Source organism: Poromitra crassiceps (assembly GCF_964638095.1).
Source record: "Poromitra crassiceps genome assembly, chromosome: 1".
Lineage (NCBI taxonomy): Eukaryota > Metazoa > Chordata > Actinopteri > Beryciformes > Melamphaidae > Poromitra > Poromitra crassiceps.
Window position 1 is genome coordinate 48402355 of NC_139623.1, and position 24302 is coordinate 48426656.

Here is a 24302-nt window from a genome sequence, read left to right on the forward strand (position 1 = left end):
GTTTAAAATGTGCTTGATATTATTTAAAGAAGTCATGAATGGGTTTGTCCTAAATCCTTATGGATAAACTGTTCATCTTCAGAAACAACAAAGCGACCACAAGTGCTAAAATAGCGGTTGTCAAACTCATGTTTTGAATAAGCTTATGAGAGACGGGGGGCTTGATCCTTGAGAAATCATTCAAGTCAAGTTGGTGGGGAACAAGAAGAGCCTGACCGATACTGGATTTTTGAGGCCGCTATCGATATTGGGGAGTGAACATTTTCCGATATCAATACATTAGCCGATATTCTTATATTACTGTAAAAGGAGAGCTCTAAGTTTCCATTTGACTTGTCACCATGGGCATCGGTCAGGATGCAGAAACTAATGAATGTCCAGAAACAGCTTTTGTCCAGAGGAAAGTATTTATTATTCCAGCACACAATATTTGGGCATTGAGGAAAAACACAGGAGCTGCCCTTTAAATGCTGTAAGACAAACAAATCATAGCATTAGGAAAAGATAAACAAATCAGATTTAGCCCATGTAAAATTAGGATAAACTTCTCCATCTGAACTACAATATACAAACCAAGAATAAGGATCAACAGTGTAAAGAATAAGGATATAAAACCAATAGAGTAAAACATAAGTTTTGCTTACCAGTGCTGTCTGTGCATCATGTCGCCCCATGCATTGGTGTGGAAGGAATGGAGGAAACTGAGGAGTGCAGACAAATGGGACACTCAGTGAGGGAACAAAATAACTAATTAGTGAGGAGTAAAGCTAGGGAAAGAAGTGAGGTAAAGGAAGTGGACTGGGTGAGGAGAGGAAGTGGAAAAACTAAAGGGAATCTTTAGAACAATTACATATACACATTTGTTACGGCCTTCAAAGTATAACAAAATGGCTCAACAGAAGACAAAAACACATTAAGGACGCCAGACAAGGCTTGCAAATTTGTAAAGAATGTTTATTTAAACAAACCGAAAAAATTTCAAAGTCACAAATTATACAAACCAAAAAGACTTCTTACAGTCTATCCCTCACGGTAACTACAGATGCGGCAACTGCACACAGTGTAACTTTACACACAAAGCCACCACTTTTACTCATCCACGTACAGGAAAACCCTTTAACATCAAAGGAGTGATAATATGTAAAAGTAATAATGTCATCTATATGCTCAAACAGGGGCGGACTGGGATCATAATTCAGGCCGGGCATTAGATACCAAGCAGGCCAGGCCGATACGGGCCGACGCGCGTGCCGGCGTCCGAAGGGCGGCGGCGGAAAATTTGGGGCGTTTGAAGCTCAATTTGGGCCGTTTGAAGCCCAATTTGGGCCGTTTGAAGCCAGATTTGGGTCGTTTAAAGCCAGATTTGGGCTGTTTGAAGCCCGATTTGGGCCGTTTGAAGCCCAATTTGGGCCGTTTGAAGCCCAATTTGGGCCAAGTCCAATTTTACAATGAGATGCACCCACTTTAAACCTGAATAAAGTAATAAAACCACTAGTAAACCAGTAGGCGGCGCCTGGCCTGCTGTTCAGTGAGTGGCCTGGCCTGGCTTGCAAAAAAAAAAAAAAAAATTTTTTTTTTTTTTTTTTTTGGCAGGCCAGGCCAGGCCAGGCCACCGGGCATTTGCCCGACGTGCCCGATTATGCAGTCCGCCACTGTGCTCAAATGTCCATGTGGCCTCGCCTACATAGGCAAAACCACCAGACCACTTAAGACCAGAATCTCAGAACACAGATCCAACATCCGTAACAATGACATCAGAAGCCCAGTGGCTGTCCACTTCACACAAGCTTCTCACAATGTTTCTTCTCTTAGATATTCTGGCAATGAACTTGTTAAACACCCTGTAGGTGGAGGTGACATCAACTCTCTACTACTTAAAAGAGAGGCCTTCTGGATTTTCACCCTGGACACTCGAGCCCCAAAAGGGCTGAGCGAAGATTTTGACTTGCGGCCATTTTTGTAGTCATTTGTAGTCCTTTTGTTGGTGTGCTTTTGTGTGTGCTAATCTCATTATGTCCACATTGTAAAGAATATTGCTCTGTCTAGTATCTCTGTCCTGTGTCATTTTCTTCACAGCTGTGGTATCTTCATATACTTTTTTACTACTACCACAATTTCAAAGTAGTAGAGACCACCTTGTAATAGTTCACATCACACTTTCTTCTAAAATATTACATTTCATTATGACGGTTTATACCTGATAACCCTAGTTTATGTGATATTCAAGTTGTTCTGAAAACTTCCATTATTACTTGTACTTTGAGACAATTACGTTTTGATATTGCCAGTTGCCATTTGATTATGTGAACAAGTGCACTGTATGTTTAATTCTATGTATCACATGATGTGTCAGGTGACCCCTGCGAGGGTACTTAAGGTGTGTGTGTCCCTACACTACATTTATGTCTGAGGAAGGGCTTTGCCCGAAACGTCACATTATTTTTGTGGTCAAATAAATATTTGGGAGCAGCTGCCAGTGTGCGGACTCTATTTTTATTACTTATTTGCACGTTGTTCATGCACCTGGTTTTAACCCCTCAATGGATGTGCGTGCCTTTTTTGTACTTTTTACACTCAGTGAGGGAACCAACAGGTGAACAAAATAACTAATTAGTGAGGAGTAAAGCTAGGGAAAGAAGTGAGGTAAAGGAAGTGAACTGGGTGAGGAGAGGAAGTGGAAAAACTAAAGGGAATCTTTAGAACAATTACATATACACATTTGTTACAGCCTTCAAAGTATAACAAAATGGCTCAACAGAAGACCACAACACATTAAGGCCGCCAGACAAGGCTTGCAAATTTGTAAAGAATGTTTATTTAAACAAACCGAAAAATTTTCAAAGTCACAAATTATACAAACCAAAAAGACTGGAGATCCGGCCAAACTGAGCAAAAGGCCTGGGCCAACCCCTTTGGGCCGTTGAAGCCAGACTAAAGCCTATAAAACAAGAAAAGCTAAACTATAACTAAAGCGAAAACAGGACTACCGGGGAATCCAGCATAAACTAAAATAACAAAGAAAGTTACCACTGGAGAGGAGAGATTCCTCTCCAGGCACTGCTGTGGGTCAGAGAGAGATCTGCCTGCCTCTACTGCAGCCTCCCTTTAACCCTAGCCAGGGCTGATCAACTCCAGGGGCCGTATGCACAAACATTCTGAGAATCCTCTCAGAGAGCTCCTAACTTAGCCCAAAAACTTCTAGCCAGGAGTCTTAGCTTAGGAGTGATTCAGGAAAGTTCTCAGAGCAACTCTGAGGAAGGAAATGACAGAAACTTTTATCTTAGTGAGGAGGTGTGGTTGACCCCATTGCTAGGTATGACTCATTATTTTAGAAGCTGTGATTGGTTGATCAACAAAGAAAAAAAGAAAAACACACTCAGTGATGAAATGGACAGTGAAATAAACCGTTCATAGAATTTAGTCTGTATTAAGACATGGTGAAATTATGAATATTATTTTATGTAATGAACAACTCAAATAAAGTAATAAATCAGAATCAGAACGTAAGTTATGACTATAACTATGGATCTATGAGACCGAACGATGAACGTCACCACGGTCTTACAAGTGAATGATGCGCCGCTTCTCCTTAATCTCCGAGACATTAATATCAACAAAGTCAGGTGACTGACCTCAGGAGGCCGGACCAGAGGGCGGAGCCTATAAATACCTCCAGGAGTCCGCGCCGACTTCCTCCAGCCTGGAACGCTTCATCCCGTTCCTAGCGACAAGAGATGGTGACGGTCATCGTTCGGTCTCATAGATCCATAGTTATAGTCATAACTTACGATCTATTTCGACCTCACTCAGACCGTCACCACGGTCTTACAAGTGGATGACGCATACCATCAAGGTTGCCAGGAACAGAAGATTCCAAGCCGTCACTTCTGCGTCCAGCTGGCGCCGCCACATTGACTCTGTAAAAACGAGAAAAAGTGCATGGAGCAGTCCATGATGCTGCTGCACAGATCTCTGCCACAGAAACCCCTTTCAAAGCTGCCCAGGAAGTGGCCATACTCCTAGTAGAGTGTGCCACCAGATCTCTAGGGACAGGAAGGTCCTGCCCACCGTAGGCATGAGAGATCGTGTCGACCACCCAGTGTGACAACCGCTGCTTAGAGACGGGAAAACCCAGTTTGTTCCCACCATAACAGACAAACAGCTGTGCGTGTGCGTGCCGCAAGGACTGAGTGCGTGCCACATAAGCCCTTAACACCCTTACTGGACACAATGTCTGCAGGTCTATGCTGTCCCCCGCTGAGGCGGGCTCTGGCTTGAACGAGCTGATTTCAATTACTTGATTTACAGTCTGAAAATTCACGACCTTGGGGAGAAATGAGGGATTGGGCCACAGTGACACCCCGGTGTCGTCAGCCTTCCACCTCAAACACTGTTCACTAACTGACAGAGCATGTAACTCACTTATTCTCTTGGCTGAACACATTGCCAAGAGGAACAGCGTCTTAAGCGAGAGAAACTTAAACTCGGCCTGCTCAATAGGCTCATACGGAGCCCGAGTCAGCGACCGCAACACCAAGGTGAGATCCCATGATGGAGCCCTCAGCACCCTGCCCGGCCGCAGCCGGTATGTGCCCTTGATGAATTCTGACACCAAGCGGTGTCTCCCCACAGACGCACCTTCCACTGCTTCATGGAAGCTGGAAATGGCTGCTGCATATACCTTAACAGTGCTAGATGCCCTCCCTGCGTCGAAGATCGACTGAAGGAAGCGTAGTACCCCCTGAACAGGGCAGGTGGATGGGTCCAGCTGCCACTTACGACACCAATCCGAGAATACCTTCCATTTCTGGCTGTAGCTAGCTTGTGTGGAAGGGGCCTTAGCGCTACGTATTGTATACATGACAGCTTCGTCTAGCCCAAGAGGGAGGGGCTGCGCAGCGGCCAGGCCCACAGCTTCATTGCCGCAGATTTGGCATGCCAAATCCGACCCTGTGCATGGGACAGAAGATCTGCCCTGACTGGCAGCGGCCATGGTTGGCCGTGGACCAACCGGAGGAGAACTGGAAACCAGTGCCTCCCCGGCCACCTGGGAGCTATTAACAAGACCCTGTAGTGCCCCGTGGCCACCCTGTGGAGTACATGGGGGATCAGAGGCAGCGGAGGAAAAGCATACAACAAGCCTGTTGGCCACTCTTGAGACAGAGCATCTGTTCTGCTCCAGGGCACCCCCTGAGGCCTCATCGAGAACCAGTTCTCGCAGTGAGTCGACTCTACTGTTGCAAACAGGTCCATCCGAGCCCTGCCGAATTGGGACCACAGCCGAGCTACGACCTTGGGATGTAGCCTCCACTCGTCCGGGAGAGGGCCTGTCCTGGACAGGAGATCTGCCGCTTGATTCTCCACCCCTGGGATATACATTGCCCTGAGAGACGCTAGGCGGGGAAAGGCCCACAGCCACAGCTTCCTGGCCACCTGGAAACAGCGGAGAGACCTGGTGCTCCCCTGGTGATTTATGTTGTACACCGTGGAGGAGTTGTCTGTCCTCACTAGGACATGTTTGTTCCTGATGAAGGGGAGAAGCTCCACCAAGGCCAGGTGGACCGCTCTCAACTCCAAAACGTTGATGTGCTCGCCCCTCCAAGGAGGCGTCCACACACCCCTTACCATCCTGCCTTCCCAGACTGCCCCCCAGCCTCTTAGGGAGGCATCCTTGGACACTACTGTCCTGCGTGATGGGATGACCCCCAGCGGAACCCCGGCTGTCAGAAAGGCCTTGTCCCTCCAGGGGTGCAGTGCCCCGACGAATGCCCGCGTCACTCTGAGTCTCACTATCCGGTCTCGTTCCGGATGGAGATTGAAGGCGTTCACCCATCTCTGCAGCGGCCGAGCCTTGAGAAGACCCAAGGGAAGCACCACTACTGCTGCTGCAATCATGCCTAGCAGCTTTTTTTAGCTGTCTGCCTTGACGGAACAGCTCGACCTGAGCCAAGAGTCTCATAACCCTCTGCGGGGTGAGAGAAGCCGACATCGTGAGGGAATTTAAGCACAGACCCACAAACATTGTATGCTGTGCCGGCTCGAGACTGCTTTTTCTCAAATTCACCTTGAAGCCGAGCGCCTGCACGTGATTGATGACCCTCTGCGTGTCCCGCACACTCTGACTGCGACTTGGGGCACAGATCAGCCAGTCGTCCAAGTACGGGAGGATCTTCAGGCCGGCCACCTGCAGTGGACGTAGAGCTGCTGCCACCACCCTGGTAAACACCCTTGGTGACAGAGACAGGCCAAATGGGAGGACCTTGAACTGGTAAGCTTCTCCTTGGAACGCAAACCGTAGAAATGGCCTGTGGTTTGGGCAGATGGGGACATGAAAGTATGCGTCCTTTAGGTCTATGGAAGTAAACCACTCTCCTTCCTCGATAGACTCCACAATCTGTTTGTTGGACAACATTTTGAAAGGCAGAACCTTTATGAAGGCATTTAGCCGCCTGAGGTCCAAAATGGGCCGCAGGCCGCCATCTTTTTTTGGAACTATGAAGTATCTGGAGTAGAACCCAGCGCGCTGTTCGCTGCTGTCTACTCTCACAATGGCCTGCTTCTGCAGTAGGGTTGAAATTTCTTCTGCTAAAATTTTTGCCTGGATTGAATCTCTGACCACGGTCATACCGACCGTGGAAAAAGGAGGGGGTCGCCGCCGAAACTGGATTCTGTATCCATTTGCCACCAAGGCCAGTACCCAAGGGTCTGACACACAGGTTTCCCAGCTGTCCAGGCGCAGCTGAGACACCGGTTCGACGGCTGACCCCTGTGTCCTAGGTGACGTTCCCGCTCACTCAACCAAAACTGCTCTTCTCGCTGTCACTGAGGCACTTCACTCCGCCATGGCTTCATCCCTCTCCTCTGTTCTCATACTCCTGAATCTATCTGCTGCTTTCAACACTGTTAACCACCAAATCCTTCTTTCCACCCTTTCTGACTTGGGTGTCACTGGGTCTGCACTCTCCTGGTTCTCCTCCTATCTTTCTGATCGCTCCTACCGGGTTTCTTGGAGAGGCTCCCTTTCTACTCCTTGCACCCTTTCCACTGGTGTTCCTCAGGGTTCTGTTCTAGGTCCTTTCCTGTTCCTCCTCTACATGGGTTCACTTGGTCACGTCATTTCATCTCACGGTTTTTCCTATCACTCCTATGCCGACGACACACAGCTTTACCTTTCCTTCCCCCCCTCTGATACTTCAATTGGGTCACGGATCTCTGCCTGCCTGAAAGACGTTGGTGTCTGGATGGCGGATCACCACCTCAAACTCAACCCTGGAAAAACCGAGATCATCTTCCTCCCTGGCAAAGAATCCCCCCTGACTGACCTCTCCATATCCATTGACAACCACACCGTAACTCCATCTCAAACAGCTAAAAACCTGGGAGTGATCCTTGACCACCAACTCACCTTCTCTGCCTACATTGCCGCAACAGCACGCTCCTCCCGGTTCTCCCTCTTCAATATTCGTAAGATACGCCCATTTCTCACCAGAGAAGCAACACAAATTCTGGTACAGTCACTGGTATTGTCACGCATCGACTACTGTAACGTCCTTTTGGCAGGCCTCCCTGCCTCTGAAATACTTCCTCTTCAGCTCATTCAGAACACAGCAGCCCGTCTGGTCTACAATTTACCTAGATTTTCCCATGTCACCCCCCTTTTTCGAGAGCTTCACTGGCTTCCCATCCTAGCACGCATCAAATTCAAAACTCTGGCACTAGCTTTCAAGGCCGTTCACCAAACAGCCCCTCGTACTTACAGTCTATGGTCACTTTTCAAACCTCTCACCGCCCGCTCCGCCCCTCCACTAGTGCAGGACGTCTCGCCCCTCCCCTGCTACGTGGGCTCAGAAGCCGCTCTCGGTCGAGACTTTTCTCCTACCTGGCCCCAAAATGGTGGAATGAACTTCCCCCGGACATCAGGACTGCTGCATCACTCGCCATTTTCCACAGAAAACTTAAAACTCATCTCTTCAGACTTTATATTGACTCTTCCAGAATTCCCTCCCTCCTCTCTGCCTGATTTCCATGTGTTTTTAATTGAATTTTCTGTTTCTTAAATGATTGCTCCTTTAATTGTTCTCACCTTTAATCTCCCCTTTTATATTGGCTTCTCATATTTTTACTACTGTCTTTCTATTTATCTATTCATGTTATTGTGTGCTGTATATGATCATGATGTAAGTCACTTTGGATAAAGGCGTCCGCTAAATACCAATAAAGTAAAGTAAAGTAAAGTGACGTTCCCCTGAGGCCTTGGACCTCTGGGGGGGCGGCCTCTCTGTCTCTGGGGCGTGCCCCTGGAGTACCCACCGGGCTGGTGCCCCTGCTGGCGCTGCAGAGGGCGTTTTGCACTGCCACCCGAGGTTGCAAACTCCACCCCCTGTCGCCTGCCACTCCCCCGGGACCATGAAGACTGGCGTGGGGGCTGAGATCCGCTGGCCCCATACCTGGCACAAAATGTGCGCCGCACACTTTCCCTAGTGCGGCGTGATTTCTCCGCTTTGTCCAACACTCCCTGAGAGTCTGGGTGAAAGACATTGCCAGGCACCACTGGCATGATTGTTAGATCTCTCCTCATATTGTCTGGCAAAGTGGTCTGCGCCAGCCAAACCTGCCTGCATGCCAGCATAGCGGCTGACATGGATGCACCAATATCCCTAGTAAGTTGACTATGAACTACCAGGGCCGTGTCCACCAAATCCCTGGTGTCCTGATCCTCAGGGCCAGTGGTCTTCCTAATGGCTGCCAGCAGAATCGGCAGGGCATTGCCCGACCGGGCTGCACGTGTGGCCGCATTGTAGGCGTGACACACCAACTTGTCTGTCTTTTGACATTCTTTAACTGGGCAACGAGGGTTAGCCGTCACTCGCTCCGGGCCGAGTGACGTCAGGGCCGCAAACTCCCCCTCACCTGGTGGCATGTTCGCCAGCCCAGTCTCTAGCCCATACTGGGACTTGACTAGTCTGCGACACCCAGAATTAAACAGTGGAGCCCTGTCTGGATTGTCCCACGACATTCTGAGCATGTTCAGATAATCCGGAGCCGCCGGGATAGCCACTGACAGCTGGGCCCGGTGAATACCGGCCCAAACGCCATCAACTGGAACCGGAGCCTCCGCCGGTATGTCCAGCCCCACAATTTTGGCTGCGCTCACGCATTTGGATACCACATCCATGGGTGAGGCCCCACTGGCGTCCTCACTGCCACGAGCCGACTCCGTCGCCCGCTGTGAAGACCCGAGTCTGTCATCTTGTGACGCATATAAATCGAGGACATCTGGGTGATCCTGCCCCTCGCTCTGATATGTGGGCAGCTCAAGGTCAGCAGACCCCCCTTGGTCTTGAGACTCTGGGGTTGCCACCGAGACCGTGTGACGGCCCTCCACAGCCGCAAGTCTCCCTGAGAGACTCTTGATTGCTGCTAGGATCTCCAGCTGGATGTCCCCTTGCTGTGGCTGATCCTCCACTGAGACCCGGTGCCGACGAGCCGGACTACCCGACCTCTGCCCACAATGTTGTTCAGGCGAGGCCTCACGTTTCCTGTGTCTCTTACTGCGACCAGAGGAGTGTCTGGCCTGTCCCTTCTCTTCTCTCGGTCTTTTGGTAGGTGGCCGTTCCGCCGCCTTCTCCAAAAGTACGGCTCTCTGCCGCCGTTCCTCCAGAGAGAGATCCAAGGCCTCCCCGCAAGGGTTGTCAATGTCCTCGAGGACATGGTCCAAACCGAGGCAGGGGGGACATTCCCGATGGCCATCCTGGGGGTCCATCCGACCACCACAGCCATAGCACTGATAGGCCATTCCCCCACCAGCTCGTTGTAGCTGGGGTACGGAGGCGGCACCAGGGTCCCCCTGTGCACAGGGGTTGCGGACCCACAAACACTCTCACCCAATGGTGTGTGTTGTTGTTGTTGTTGTTTTCCAGGTACTTTTTCCTGTTCCTACCCCCACTCTGCAAAAGATGGATGTAGAACAACAGTAATGAACACAACAGCTGTAGAACACTGCTTCTACCTGCTGTTTTATTTTTATTAATTAATTAATCACTTAATTAATTATTATATCAATATTGCTTAATCAATATGACTGTAAGAGCCCCACTCCCTGTTTGTGCACAAGGAAGGGCAGAAAGTTTTATTTTTGTCAACACAAGGCTTCTAATTATTGGATTTTGTCAAAAAGACAGCTTGTTTACATATCACAATTGTCTAAAGAAAAACCTTTTATTTCATATTATTTTTATTTTATTTTATTTTTATTCAGCTGGCAAGACTCGTCATCAGGAGGATCCTCCAAGCTGGTGGGAAACGGGTGACTGGAGCCCCAAGAGCTTGCCGTTCACTGGAGTGGCAGGTCCCAGCAACGCGGCATCACTCCAGTCCGACCAGCCTGTCGACTTCCTGGAGCTCTACCTCTGCGAGGAGCTGCTGCTGCTCATTGTTGAGCAGACAAACACCTATGCAGAACAGTGCATCGCTGTCCTCCATCAGCTGCGTCTCCCATTCTCCAGGGTCAATGCCTGGGTACCGCTGACCGTGGTAGAGCTGAAGCGGTTTCTGGGTTTGCTGTTCCTCACCGGCCTCATAAAGAAACCCAGCATCGCAGAATACTGGTCTGTTGATGGGGCACTTGAAACGCCATACTTCAGGAAAACAATGCCACGGAACAGGTTCCAGCTAATCTGGCGCTTTATTCACTTCAGTGACAACCGGGAGGTCGATGGCAGCGACCCACTGCACAAAGTGCGTCTCATCCTGGACCTGCTCCTCTGCAAATTCAGGGAGATGTACCGGCCCTCACAGAACATCAGTGTGGATGAAGGCATGCTTCTCTGGCGCGGGAGACTGCGGTTCAAAGTGTACAATCCTGCAAAACCCGTCAAGTACGGGATCAAGAGTTACATCCTGTGTGATTCTGAAAACGGCTATTGCTATTCCATGAAGCCATACTGTGGAACTAGCAATACACTGCAGGACACCGTGCGGTTCCTGGTCGACGGCCTTGAGGGTTTTGGCCACCGCCTCTGGATGGACAACTTTTACAACAGTGAGTCCATGTGTCGACTTCTCCTCAGCCTCCACATAGACTCAGCCGGCACACTCCGTGTGAACAGGGGAGAACCACCGTCAATCCGGCAGGTCAGCATGTCGGATCTGGCAGTCGGTGAACGACGCGCTCTCCACAACGATGCAGTGATGGTCCTGGCGTGGCGAGACAAGCGGATCGTCAGGATGATCACCACCTTCCACACGGATGAGATGAGGACCGTAGAGGTGAGACAGAAAGGGCAAAGTGAGAGAGTCCCCCAAAGAAAACCAGCATGCGTGGTTGAGTACAACCAGTATATGAATGGTGTAGATCGGCTAGACCAGAAGATCAGCTACTACCCATTCATCAGGAAGACTGCGAAATGGAGCTCCAAATTCGTGGCGTACCTGATGGAGATCGCGATGAGCAACGCCTTCATCATATACAGCAAACGCAACCCAACGGCCAGCTGCAAAACGCTGAAAGACTTCACCCTGCCGGTGATAAAGTCCTGGACGGAGGCATCTGTTCCCCCCCCCCCTCCTCCGGCGGCAGATGACCAACCTCCTCCTCGCCAAGCCACGCCAATCCACCCGCGCAAACGGTCCGCTTCCGCGAGGTTGACTGTTGACTTCGAAGGACATGTGCCGCTGCCAGTGGAAGTGCCACCCACAAAGGACAAGGCGTACAGGAGATGTGCGCACTGCGCAGCGAAAGGACATAGAAAAGAGACAAAGTATGTTTGCCCCAAATGTGACTACCTCCCTCTCTGCCTGTACCCCTGCTACTTCGAGTATCATGCCCAGTGACAGTTTCATCCTCTCCCCACTCCCTCCCCCACCCCACCCCCCCAAAAAAAAAAAAAAAAAAAAAAAAAAAAATTGATGAGGTCTATTGTTTATAGTCCGGTGGGCTGTCGTGCTTTGCATATTTTTTAGACAGCAATTGAAAGATAAGTGTACTTTCATCAAAAAAAAAAAAAAAAAGTTGATATCTTGTTTTCTTTATGTAAATAGGGACTTCCAGCATGACCCCAGCATGACCCCATAAATGTGAGCATTTTGTTGTTGGACCATGCTGTTTCCAGATATTTGTAGAAAATAAACAAAACATTCTTTTCACATACTTTTCCCGCAGGTAAACTAGACATTCTAACCTTTCATTTCAGCTATAGCATTTTGTTCAACTCAAAGGAGAATTCATTATTTGGCCTATGTTTACATAAAGTTGTCTTGATTTCCAACTATTTTGAAGGTCCATGTGAAGAAGATAAAACAGTGCAGGACATGTTGTGTTTTGAATATTGTTATTATGTTACACATCAAATGAAAGCTTTCAATGTGTAGTTTCATAAAAATAAAAAATAAAGGTGATATCTTGTTTCCCTATGTAAATAGAGACTTCAATATCCAGCATGACCCATGAAAGTGAACATTTTGATGTTAGACCAAGCTGTATACAGATATTTGTAGAAAATAAACAAAACATTCTTTTGACATACTTTTTCCCGCAGGTAAACTAGACATTCTAACCTTTCATTTCAGCTATAGCATTTTGTTCAACTCAAAGCAGAATTCATTCTGTCGCCTTTCTAACATAAAGATGTGATTATCTCAGAAACTAATTTCAGCATGCTCTTTTCGGTCGAAAACACTCTTTTTCAGAGGGGTGTATTTCCAAAATGGAACGGTTTATAAACACAGTTTTTTTTTTAAATGAAACAGAAGGGTTCAAAGTTTCATTGAGGCTATTGGTTGTCCATATAAGAGGAACACAAAAAATGATATGGCTATATTAAAATGCATTGCGGCCTATGTGGCACAGTACAGCACCTTTTGCCCAAGGGCCGTGGCACTCAAAGTGTTAATAAACAAACATTAATAATATAAAATTTTCTGTAGCTTAAGTTAAGTTAGTTAGTACATAAGTAAGTGTAGCTGGTGCTCAGTTGAACTTTATAGTTTTCATTGTGAATTAGAAAATGGCCAGGGGGCCACTTGGCACCCTATCGCGGGCCGCATCTGGCCCCTGGGCCGCAAGTTGAGTATCACACACACTAGGGCTGGGTCGGTTTGAAAATTTTAAAACCGGTTCGATATTGCCGTCTAAACCGGATCGAACCGGTATACCGATTTTTTTTGTAATTAAATTTTTTTTTTTTTTCAAGCAGGGCTCCCGAGTGTGGCCCATAACTGTCTGTAGTGCAACTTCAGTCCACCTGATAGCGATAATACACCTCTAAGCTGGTATTGTCAACCAGCAATGATACTGAATAAAAAGAAGCAGGACACCTGTGTAACAAACACCCTGTATTTATTTCTCATAACTATTCAGCTCAACTTTTCTTCTAAACATCAAAATAATAAATGAAATAAGACTTCTGCCTATAGTGCAACTTGAGAAAAAGGCTAATAAAAACACAAGCAGTGCAATCAGAATGGATTGGCTTACAGCTGAGCTGCCTTATAAACTTCAAAACTCACAAATTCACACAATATAGGGCCTAGGCATGGGTCGGTTTGAACATTTTGAAACCGGTTCGATATTCCCCAAAAAAACGTATCAAAGCGGCTGCAGTTGGTGGCGATAATGCACCTCTAAGCTGGTATGCTGCCAACCAGCACGAACACTGAATACAAATAAGCAGAACCTTTTAACTGTAACAACACACTGTTTTTATTTCTCATAACTATTCAGCTAAACTTTTCTTCAAACATCAACATAATAAACAAAATAAGACTTTGCCTACTAGTGCAACTTGAGAAGAGGCTAATACGAACAATAGTGCAATCAGAATGGACTGGCAAAAATTTTTTTTTTTTTTTTTTTTTTTTTTTTTTTAGGTTTTTTCGGTTTGCACGTGATCAAACCGGTTTGGGCTCGTATACCGAACCGAACCGGTAAAACCGGAAATCGACCCATGCCTAACACACACACGGGCAACATACGGCCCAATTCCTTTTTTTTAACAGTGCACCTGAACGCAATATGCAAGATACCCGCTGAATAAGTGTCCAAATGTTCATGTCATTCTGGCCAATACTCTTCTGTTATAGCATTTCAGTCTGGAATATGGAATATCTTTCAATAATATTTATGACTAAAAGGCTAAAAGTAATCTCATGTGTAAGAAATGACTGTTCTACATTGAAGTAGAAATTTAAATAATTAACTTGTTGGTTTTGGATTTATTTAGCTTCAAGAGTGCATTGTTATTCTTGTGTGACCCTCAACACAGGCTTTGAGAATCCCGGGCCACTTAGGCTACTGATACTTATGCTTAAAGGGATACACCACTTTTTGGGAAGTTTAGCTCATTTGCCACATCCCCCCCAGATAACCAAGATACACCATGCCTTACCGGCACTATCCGCTCAGTTTACAGTGAGCTACAGTCGTGAAGTTAGTAATTATCACCATAGAATGGAGGCTAATGGTACAGCTGTTAAAAATCTGCCAAAACACACATCTCACGCGCCAAAATACATGTTGTGCTTCGGGTACTCATCACACGATGAAATATTAATCCAAAATGCACATAATCTGTCTTTTTGGAAGGAAAAGAGGCGGCAATGTTTGGAAAGTAGTGCCGCCGACCGCTTTTCCTTCCAAAAAGACAGATTATGTGCATTTTGGATTAATATTTCATCGTGTGTGAGTACCTGAAGCACAACATGTATTTTGGCGCCGTGAGATGTGTGTTTTGGCAGATTTTTAACAGCTGTACCATTAGCCTCCATTCTATGGTGATAATTACTAACTTCATGACTGTAGCTCACTGTAAACTGAGCAGACAGTGCCGGTAAGGCATGGTGTATCTTGAGCTGTTTTCCCACATGCGCCTTTTACCGCTAAATGACCGGAATGTGGTCTAATGCCTTCATGTGTGAAAGTTGTTGTGCCGGTATAAGCGCGACCCCGTCGTCGCGGACATTTCACCAGTTTCGAGCCAGTCAGAAGAGCGGTATGCGCGATAAGGAACACAAATGTAGAACGGGTCCAGTCATTTGCCGCGACACCGGTCCTTCTCTCATGGGCGAGGTGTACACACGTTGCTTAACGTTCACTTCCAGCGTGCATCATCTAATCATTCGCGCACATCAAAGCAAACTACTTCCACATTTAGCTTCGTGCATTTGCTTTCTCTACATACATACAAGCGTTGGGCAGCTTGCAAGCCACTGCCATTCTCGCTGTGTCTGTCCTGTGTGGCTGCTGCGAAGTGCGGAGGACTGGCCTCTCTCGAGCAGAGAGGGGAGGGGGGAAATCGGCTGTGTTTATTATGCTGGCTTGACGCTGCTCTTAAGTCAAACGAGTGTGATTTATTGTGTGACAAGCGAACTTATTTCACCATGGAGTTTTGCCGACCCCCAAAATAAGCTCCCCCCTCCCCCCGCCCCCCAACATACAGGCAATTTCGCTGCTATATTCCCACTTGCGAGCGCCCAGGTGTGAAGGGAAATTCCGGGAAATGTCCGATATTGACTTACAGGTAATTTTCCGGTACGCATGTGGGAAAACGGCTTTGGTGGGGGGGATGTGGCAAATGAGCTAAACTTCCACAAAAGTGGTGTATCCCTTTAAATTAACACACTCATATTCTGGTTTATTTCAAGAAAAACATTTCGGCTAGTGGACATTCTAATTGGCTGGTAACTTTAAAATCTAGCAGCCATATTGGCAGGTGGTGAAAAAAGTTAATTTCAAGCCCTGCAGGCAGAGCAGGTTCACATAGGAGTGAAAAAAGGATAAAATATTGGTGGTTAAGACTGAATAATGACATCACAATTGTTAATTTAAAATGAGTTATTCCTCTAAACCTGGCTTCAAATGTCCCAAATTTTTCGCGCTGGCGCCGTTCAGCCCTCAGCACCATCTGGTAGCGAGGACATTTTTTTGTGGCCCTCTCTATCATCAAAGTTGCCCATCCATGGGTTACGGCATGACCTTTGGCTTAAATGAGATGAGAACAAATAATATTTGTTCGGCCCCCGGCAACAATCTGGGTTTCTCATGTGGCCCCCCATGAAAAATAGTTTCCCACCCCTCTAGAGTAGACCATCTCATTTAAGCCAAAGGTCCACAACGAAAGACCCCGATAGCCTTTCAGTCCTCATGCCTTTCAGGATGCAGGATGTACGATGGATTCACGAGATCCTCCACAATAAAACAGTGTGAGGTCTGTTGCTCATGGACTTATTTTAACAGTTGTCTTGTGACACGTATAGGCTTGTTGGATCACTCCTCCCACGTTGCTTTGTTTCTCACTTTCACCACTTCAAGGGCATTTTCCTTTTCTAGACTCATTGCCTTTCTATATAGCCATGTTACTCTATAGCCCTGTTACTGCAGACGACCTAAACCTATATAGCCCTGTTACTGCAGATGACCTCAACCTTTCTATATAGCGCTGTTACTCTATATAGCCCTGTTACTGCAGATGACCTAAACCTTTCTATATAGCCCTGTTACTGCAGATGACCTAAACCTTTCTATATAGCCCTGTTACTGCAGATGACCTAAACCTTTCTATATAGCCCTGTTACTGCAGATGACCTAAACCTTTCTATATAGCCCTGTTACTGCAGATGACCTCAACCTTTCTATCTAGCCCTGTTACTGCAGATGACCTAAACCTTTCTATATAGCCCTGTTACTGCAGATGACCTAAACCTTTCTATATAGCCCTGTTACTGCAGATGACCTAAACCTTTCTATATAGCCCTGTTACTGCAGATGACCTCAACCTTTCTATCTAGCGCTGTTACTCTATATAGCCCTGTTACTGCAGATGACCTAAACCTTTCTATATAGCCCTGTTACTGCAGATGACCTAAACCTTTCTATATAGCCCTGTTACTGCAGATGACCTCAACCTTTCTATATAGCCCTGTTACTGCAGATGACCTCAACCTTTCTATATAGCCCTGTTACTGCAGATTACCTAAACCTTTCTATATAGCCCTGTTACTGCAGATGAACTAAACTGCTGCTGATGCTCAAGTCAAGGGGCAGGAAACCGCACGGTGGAATGTTTTGCGCTTTCAACAGGCTCCAATCATGGAGAACATTTGAGGAGAACTGTAAGGCGTCCAGACCATGCAGCTCAATCTGTTCTGCTCAAATGACAAAATACTTATTTGGGATACTATTCAATTGATTTTTTTTTTGCATAGTTGGCCACTGTTGAACTAAATCATCATATAAACTGTATTTGTGTGGTTTCCTAATGCAGCTAAAGAAGGTTTTTTTTTTACAACCCATGCCGCTGCCACCACTTCAGGCTTAATATCAGGCAGATCCTGGAGTGATAAGTTAAATAATGAAGTTAATAATGCAAGACCTGACCTGACATGATACAGATACAAATATCAAACTATAAAACTTAGGTACTTCAACACTCATCGCATATTATGATTCTATTATCTGTAGAAAGAAAAATATGTAGGCTATCTGGAGTCATCACACAACACTTTGTAGACTGACTCATTCAATGAATAGGAGACAGAGATGGGTTTGCACCCAGAGTGGGGTAGTGGGTGCAGTTCCCCATTCAGAGCTTTAACCACAAAATGAAACTCATTTGAGTATAAAAACTGAAGCAAACCGTTCTTGAATATACAACATTTACATATACTACAGTCTCCTGAAATTGGCAGTAGCATCACAGTTTAGATTATAGGTTTTCTAGATTCCTGATTACATCAGTAACATACACAAGTAAAAAAAGAAATGTACACAATCACATTAATAAGGTAATGATCAAACTGGCGAGTGAACATTTCAAAAGTAGCCTAATATACAAAGATCTGCACCAATTTAATTTCCCCAGAACAACATACTGGAATATTTGTACATGTTTGGATAAATGTATTATTCATTGTGAATACCAAAATTCCAGTGTATAAATGTTTTTTGTTTGTTTTTGACAACATGAAGTTTTAAATTCTCAAAGTGTTGCCGCCTCTAGTGAGCAAGGGTGGAATAACAAAAGTCAAATCCTAATGATAAAAACAGAAAGATACACTCAGGAATTAAGATATACATACATGGGCACATTCATTCCTAAAAGTATCCCCCCCTTCTGCAGTACGGTCTTCACCAACATTACCCAAGGAGTCTGCTTTGTGCAGCCCTTCACATCAGCTATCACAGGCTGTTATCTTCCCACCTTACAGCTACAGCTCAACAGATGCAATCTATAACTCATATCACAGGTATTTACTGATGTAGAGCACAGTGCGTGTGATTTGGAGCCTAGTGATAATGTGTTATGGCAGACACGTCTGCAGGATTCTTTCAGTGCCTCTGCAGCTGAATCGACACAGCAGGAATGCTGGCTGCATCTTGAATTATTCCCTAGCTGTTCCCATGAGTTACATCCAGCTAATGGCATCTGTATCCCATGCAGAGGCCCACTCTTTCAGGCGCCTGCTCCATTCAAAACCTCCCTTAACGGATATGAAAATATGTTCCACCGATATGGGGGGAAAAAGGGTCCTTTCACAACCGCTCTTTGCCGGTGGAATATGGCAAAGATGCTCTGTCCCTGCAGCTCTTCATTTTGATGCAAATGTTAAGCAGCCTTGCAGGTTTGACAGAGAAGGGTGTGTGTGTGTGTGGGGGGGGGGGGGGGGTTGCAATTGAAGGATTTCTTTGTGAGGCCAAACGCAAATCCCAAATGTTCTCAGGGCTGAAAACAAAAACAGCATGGGTGCTGCACTGGCCCCCGTGGCCCCCCTCCTCCATACATGCACCTTCTGCCTGCACAATAGTGTTGAGGGCCAGAATGTGTGATCATATTCCACCCTGAAGAGGGCCCTCCTCATACTGTTCAGCGACCACTCTGCTCTGCTCAGCTGGCATTGGTGAGAGATGCAGCCTGCAGCCATCAATCTGGTAGAAGTCACTGGTTACTTTGGAGAGCAGTTTTGGTGGTGTGGGGGTTGAAGGGTCTCTCACTGGAAAAGTGACGCCCACTGGGAGCTTTCTGGCTGCTGGCTCCTCTGTCTGTATGAGGCCAGTGTACATGGTGGCATGTGGCTGGGATTAGGACATTTCACTGTGGATTAAGATCTTTCCAACGCCTTCATGGCCACTAGCGAGAAGAAAGGAGTGTGACGTTCCAGCAGTCTGCAGTTTGGGCCCATGGTCTCACTTAGCAGGTAAGATTTTTATTGATTAATTTCTGCACAACTAACTAGGGGTGCCATGATTTCCTCATTAGACTCTGTGTTTTGGTGTTTGTGTCTAAGCATTTTGAGATATCTTTGAGGTAGGCTACTCCTCCTTTTCATTATGTGTGCAAAATATAAATGCATTTTTGTTTTTCCTTAATTACTTACTGTGTTGGAACAGCTGCTTTGGGGAAAGTTGCTAAAGCTTTAGAGATTATATTTGCATAGATGTTCCTTTCTCTAGTTTCCCCACTATGCTGTGTGGGCATACAGCAACAGGTTTGCCAATTACATAAGAGAGAAATACAGATAGAGCTAAAGAGAGCACAACTCAAAAAGACACACAAGAATATTTATCTGGACCCCCATCAAGACAGTATAGGAAATATTACATATAAGAAAAACTAAACATTAATTAAAGTATATATATATATATATATATATATATATATATATATATATATATATATATATATATATACAGTATATATATATATATAGCTTTGTAACATCAATAATACTTCTCTGTGCTCAGAAAATGCTGCTTTTCATAACCTCTCAAATGCAGTCACTGTTAAGAAAAAACAAAAAACAGATTATTTCCAATGTGTGCTAATACTTACTCCAAAAAAGCTTGTTTAAATTGTTAGTACCCATGGTTACAAAGCAAACAGGTTTGCTATTTCTTAAATTTCACCTCCTTTTCCCCAAAGACCTCCTGTAGCCAACCTTGAGTCTAATCCAGAGCTGTTACAGTATGTAAGGCTGCATGCAAAAATCTGATCAATCTGTGTAACACTAACCTTATGACGACATATTGAACATTTGCTAAAGCTTTAGATAACACTTCAAATAGTGTTAACAACAATGAATTGGTTCTATACTAGCCTAGGCCTATACTAATAAATACATTTCTAATGTAATAATGAATGAGGAAAAAGTATAGTCCAGTATTGGTTCTGTATCTGGGGAGGCTGTAGCTCAGGAGGTAGAGTGAGTCGTCCACTAATCGCTTTGGATAAAAGAGGTTGGTGGTTCGATTCCCGCCTCCTCCAGTCTGCATGTCGAAGTGTCCTTGGGCAAGACCCTGAACCCCAAATTGCTCCTGATGGTGTGCCAGCACCCTGCGTGGCAGCCTGCCGCCATCGGTGTATGAATGGGTGAATGTACCTACTGATTGTAAAGTGCTTTGGATAAAAGCACTATATAAATGCAGGCCATTTACCATTTACCATTTGTATATTTGCATTGCAGGATATGGTTTAAGTCCAATTATTGTAGTGATCTTGCACTTGTTTCTTCCGCTCCAGGATGTTCCAGCTGATTCAAAGTCACATCCAGCCAGCTGGGCACCGAAGCCGCAAAACCCGCTTGGTCACCAAAGATGGCCGCTGCAACATCGAATTTGGCAACATAGAGTACAGCAGCCAATTTGCCTTCCTGGCGGACGTCTGGACCACCTTTGTGGAGATCCGCTGGCGCTTCGTCCTTCTCCTCTTTGTGGCCTCGTTCACGGGAAGCTGGTTCATTTTCAGCCTGCTATGGTACGGGATTGCCAAGAGCAACGGGGATCTGGCCGGACAGAACCAGACAGACGGGCACGTCTGGTGCATCGACAATGTCAACGGACTCACAACGGCCTTCCTGTACTCTTTGGAGACCCAGACCACCATCGGGTATGGCGGCAGGGCTCTGACTGGGCAGTGTGCCGGCACGGTGGCTCTCATTGTTGTCCAGTCTCTAATTGGAGTCTTCATCAATTGCTTCATGTGTGGGGTCATCTTGGCCAAGATCTCCTTACCCAAGAAAAGGGCAAAAACTGTCACCTTCAGTGATACAGCAGTCATCTGCTTGAAGAAAGGCAGTCTCTGTCTCCTGATCAGAGTGGCCAACCTTCGTAAGACCTTACTGATAGGGAGCCAGATCTATGGCAAGCTGCTTAGGACGACAACCACACCAGATGGTGAGACCATCATTCTGGACCAGGTGGACATTGACTTTATGGTCGACGCTGGCAAGGACAACTTGTTTTTCGTATGCCCACTGACGCTCTACCATGTGATTAACAGGTCAAGCCCGTTCTATGAGCTGTCAGCAGACACCCTTCCCCAGCAGGACTTTGAGCTGGTGGTCTTCTTGGACGGGACGGCAGAGTCCACCAGCTCCTCCTGTCAGGTCCGAACTTCCTACATCCCACAGGAGATCCACTGGGGATACAGCTTCCTGCCCATCATCTCCCGCACCAAGATGGGCAAATACCGCGTGGATTTCTCAAACTTTTCCAAAAGCGTCCGGGTCACCACACCCCAATGTGTCCACTGTTTTGAGACAGACGTGGAGCAGCGGAATCACAACAACCAAAACCACAATTACAACCAGAAGCTGGGGATTGACAACCCTGGGTTCCAGGTGATTGACATTCCTGACTCTGTGGATGTCACGAAAATGTGAGAAAAGAGCTCAAAGTATCCTCTAAAACAAAGGTTTTCAAAGTGGGAGGCGGGTCTCCCCAGGGGGGCTCCAAACTGTTTCAGGGGGAGGCTCAGTGAATGGAAGTGAAAAATATTACATTTTTGGTTAAAGAGATACCGGTAGTTCAGAGATACAGTAGTTTGGGGGGATTTGACATATTTTCCAACTTTCCCAGAGTCAGAAACTAGGGATGCACCGATATGAAAATTTTGGCCGATGCCGATAACCGATATTAACATTGCTGTTATGGCCGATGACCGATATTTACCGATGTCGATATGATCTGTATAAAACCACATTTTTATGATCATCACATTTTGTACATACTGAAAAACACATGTTAACACTGAATTTGAAAAAGTTATGCATTTCTTTATTTGCAAAGCCTTTGGAAAAGCCCATAAATCATAGATTTACTGCATTATTTCATATCAATGTGAAGAATTTGGCTGATAATGATAACCGATATTAACATTGCAACATCTGACCGATACCGATATGACCGATATGTTAAAAAATGACCAACATCGGCCGATACCGATATGATTGCCGATATATCGTGCATCCCTATCAGAAACAAATAATGTATTCAGACAGACCTTCCCCATGTACAATATTTGGTGTAGTCTGAAGTATGTCAAATAGCAACATCAGGCTATCTTGGCTCAATTGTTGAGTGTCTATGGGGTCAAATGAAATAATCATATGGCATCCAGGGATTGAGCGAAACTAAGCAAGTCAACTGGGGGGGAGGGGTGGGGGCTTTTTTTCTAGCTTTGTCTGAAGGGAGGCCCACAGTCTCAGACTTTGAAACCCCCTGCTCTAAAAGCACAGCAAACGTTAATCAGGATGTGGGAGAGAGTGTAATGAGGGATGTGGGTTCATCTTCCTGTTGTACACACTGTAACTGTCAGTCAGACTGTCAGTATATCTTGACATGGTGGTGTAGAACCTCCTCTAAAAATTTGTGAAGACATTTTTAGGACAGTGACACAATGGTAGATTATCGTGTCAATACTTTGTTTTCCTGCCCAGAGTTTCATGTGAAAATTTGCATTGTCATGTCATTAACCCTTTTGCCTTGGACAGACAAAACAATTCTGATCAAACTCTTGGTATTCATTCACATACCAATGAGAGTTACGTTGTTGCTCAATGCCTCATTACAATCAAAGCACCTTTGGGACTTAAGACTTGGGCTATAGGTGATGATGGCTGAGAGGGAAGGAGAGGAATTGAGGTTGAGATGCGTCGGCAAGTAGAAAAGCACCACGTGTAGCCTACTCCTTGAGAAGATTAGAGCCTGAGCCCATTATAATGAAAAAGTGTGTTATAAGGGCTGGCAGGAAAAGTAGGACAGACCGTACGTAGAGTTTTCTCACTATTCCTACTGAAAATACTAAATGTGTGCTGTTTTGTCATGTTGACAGATCTTTTATGCCTTGAAAATTAGGAAACTGTGAACATAGCTGCTAACTGACTTTTATTATGACCAGTCTACGTTTTGTAGATCATATTGTGTATTAATTGTTCTCAGGGAAGCAAAATCCTTTGTTAGAATAAATCCTTTTTTCACAAAACGACGACTTAGTCTTCATTCTTTGTGGGTTTTTTTGATATATGGGAGTATTTTCCATTCCAAAGACATTACCTTAAATTCATCATTCAATATCTCTCAAATATATATGATCCAGACTGTTAAAGGGTTCTCATTTTGTCAACCACCGTTTGTGTTCTCTAAAGCAAGAGAATGGAGCATTTAACTCTTAATTCAATTCAAAGTGAATGTATGCCGAGGTAAACAAGCATAACAAGGTTTTAAAATGAAAGACATGCATAGTGGATATGACTTGTCCATACACCCTTTCAACTTGTCTACTTTCTATTGCCTTGAGGCCTGAAATTAAAACCTTTGACGGTGTATTACAAAAAGTACTGGTGCAGTGCCCGTTCGCCCTGCTGCTGCACAGAGCGCTGTTCACTTGCTTATTCAATGTTCCTTAATATTGAGCGTGTCCAAATTCCGCCAAAGCCGACAATGCACATCCTTGGGTCTCCAGCGTGCACACCCACCAAGTGTAAAGTAGATTGGACGAACGGTTCTCCAAGATATGCAAAGGACACACACACACACACACACACACACACACACACACACACACAGTATTAGGGACCCCAGGAAGAATAGTCTGAGTAGTCAGACTAATGGGGATCCATAATAAACAAACAAACAAACACACACACCGAGATTCACACATAGAGATTCGTTGCTTCGCGGCACTAGAGAGAACACCCACGGAGGGGGCTGCCGCGGTTACCGCATCACCGTGGTTATGCACTCGCGTCACGCCCACCACAGAGTCAAGCTGATCACCATTTCACTGCACGCAAATGAGCAGAGGCGCAGATCATTCATTCGAATTGTGACTGCACTAATACAATGCGCACAATAGCCTATTCGCAGCAACAAAGAAGCACGAATGTCTCTCCGGGTGGAACTGGAAGTGTTGGTGTCAGGGGGGGAAATCCCTTTTTACACGCGCGTAAAAGGTCACTCTGGAACAAGATAACGTGAATGCAGTCAGGGAACTGCAAGCGCCATTTAGCGTATAACACCATAAGCCAATGGA

General features: G+C 45.8%; 1 protein-coding gene across 1 annotated transcript; it reads left to right on the forward strand.

Moving 5' to 3' along the window:
- Positions 1-20511: 20511 nt before the first annotated feature.
- Positions 20512-21651, forward strand: kcnj1b (potassium inwardly rectifying channel subfamily J member 1b; the record flags this gene model as incomplete). The annotated part of the gene is made up of 1 exon (XM_083641910.1): positions 20512-21651. The coding sequence occupies one exon, from the start codon at positions 20512-20514 to the stop codon at positions 21649-21651; it is 1140 nt and encodes a 379-aa protein (XP_083498036.1).
- Positions 21652-24302: the final 2651 nt, after the last annotated feature.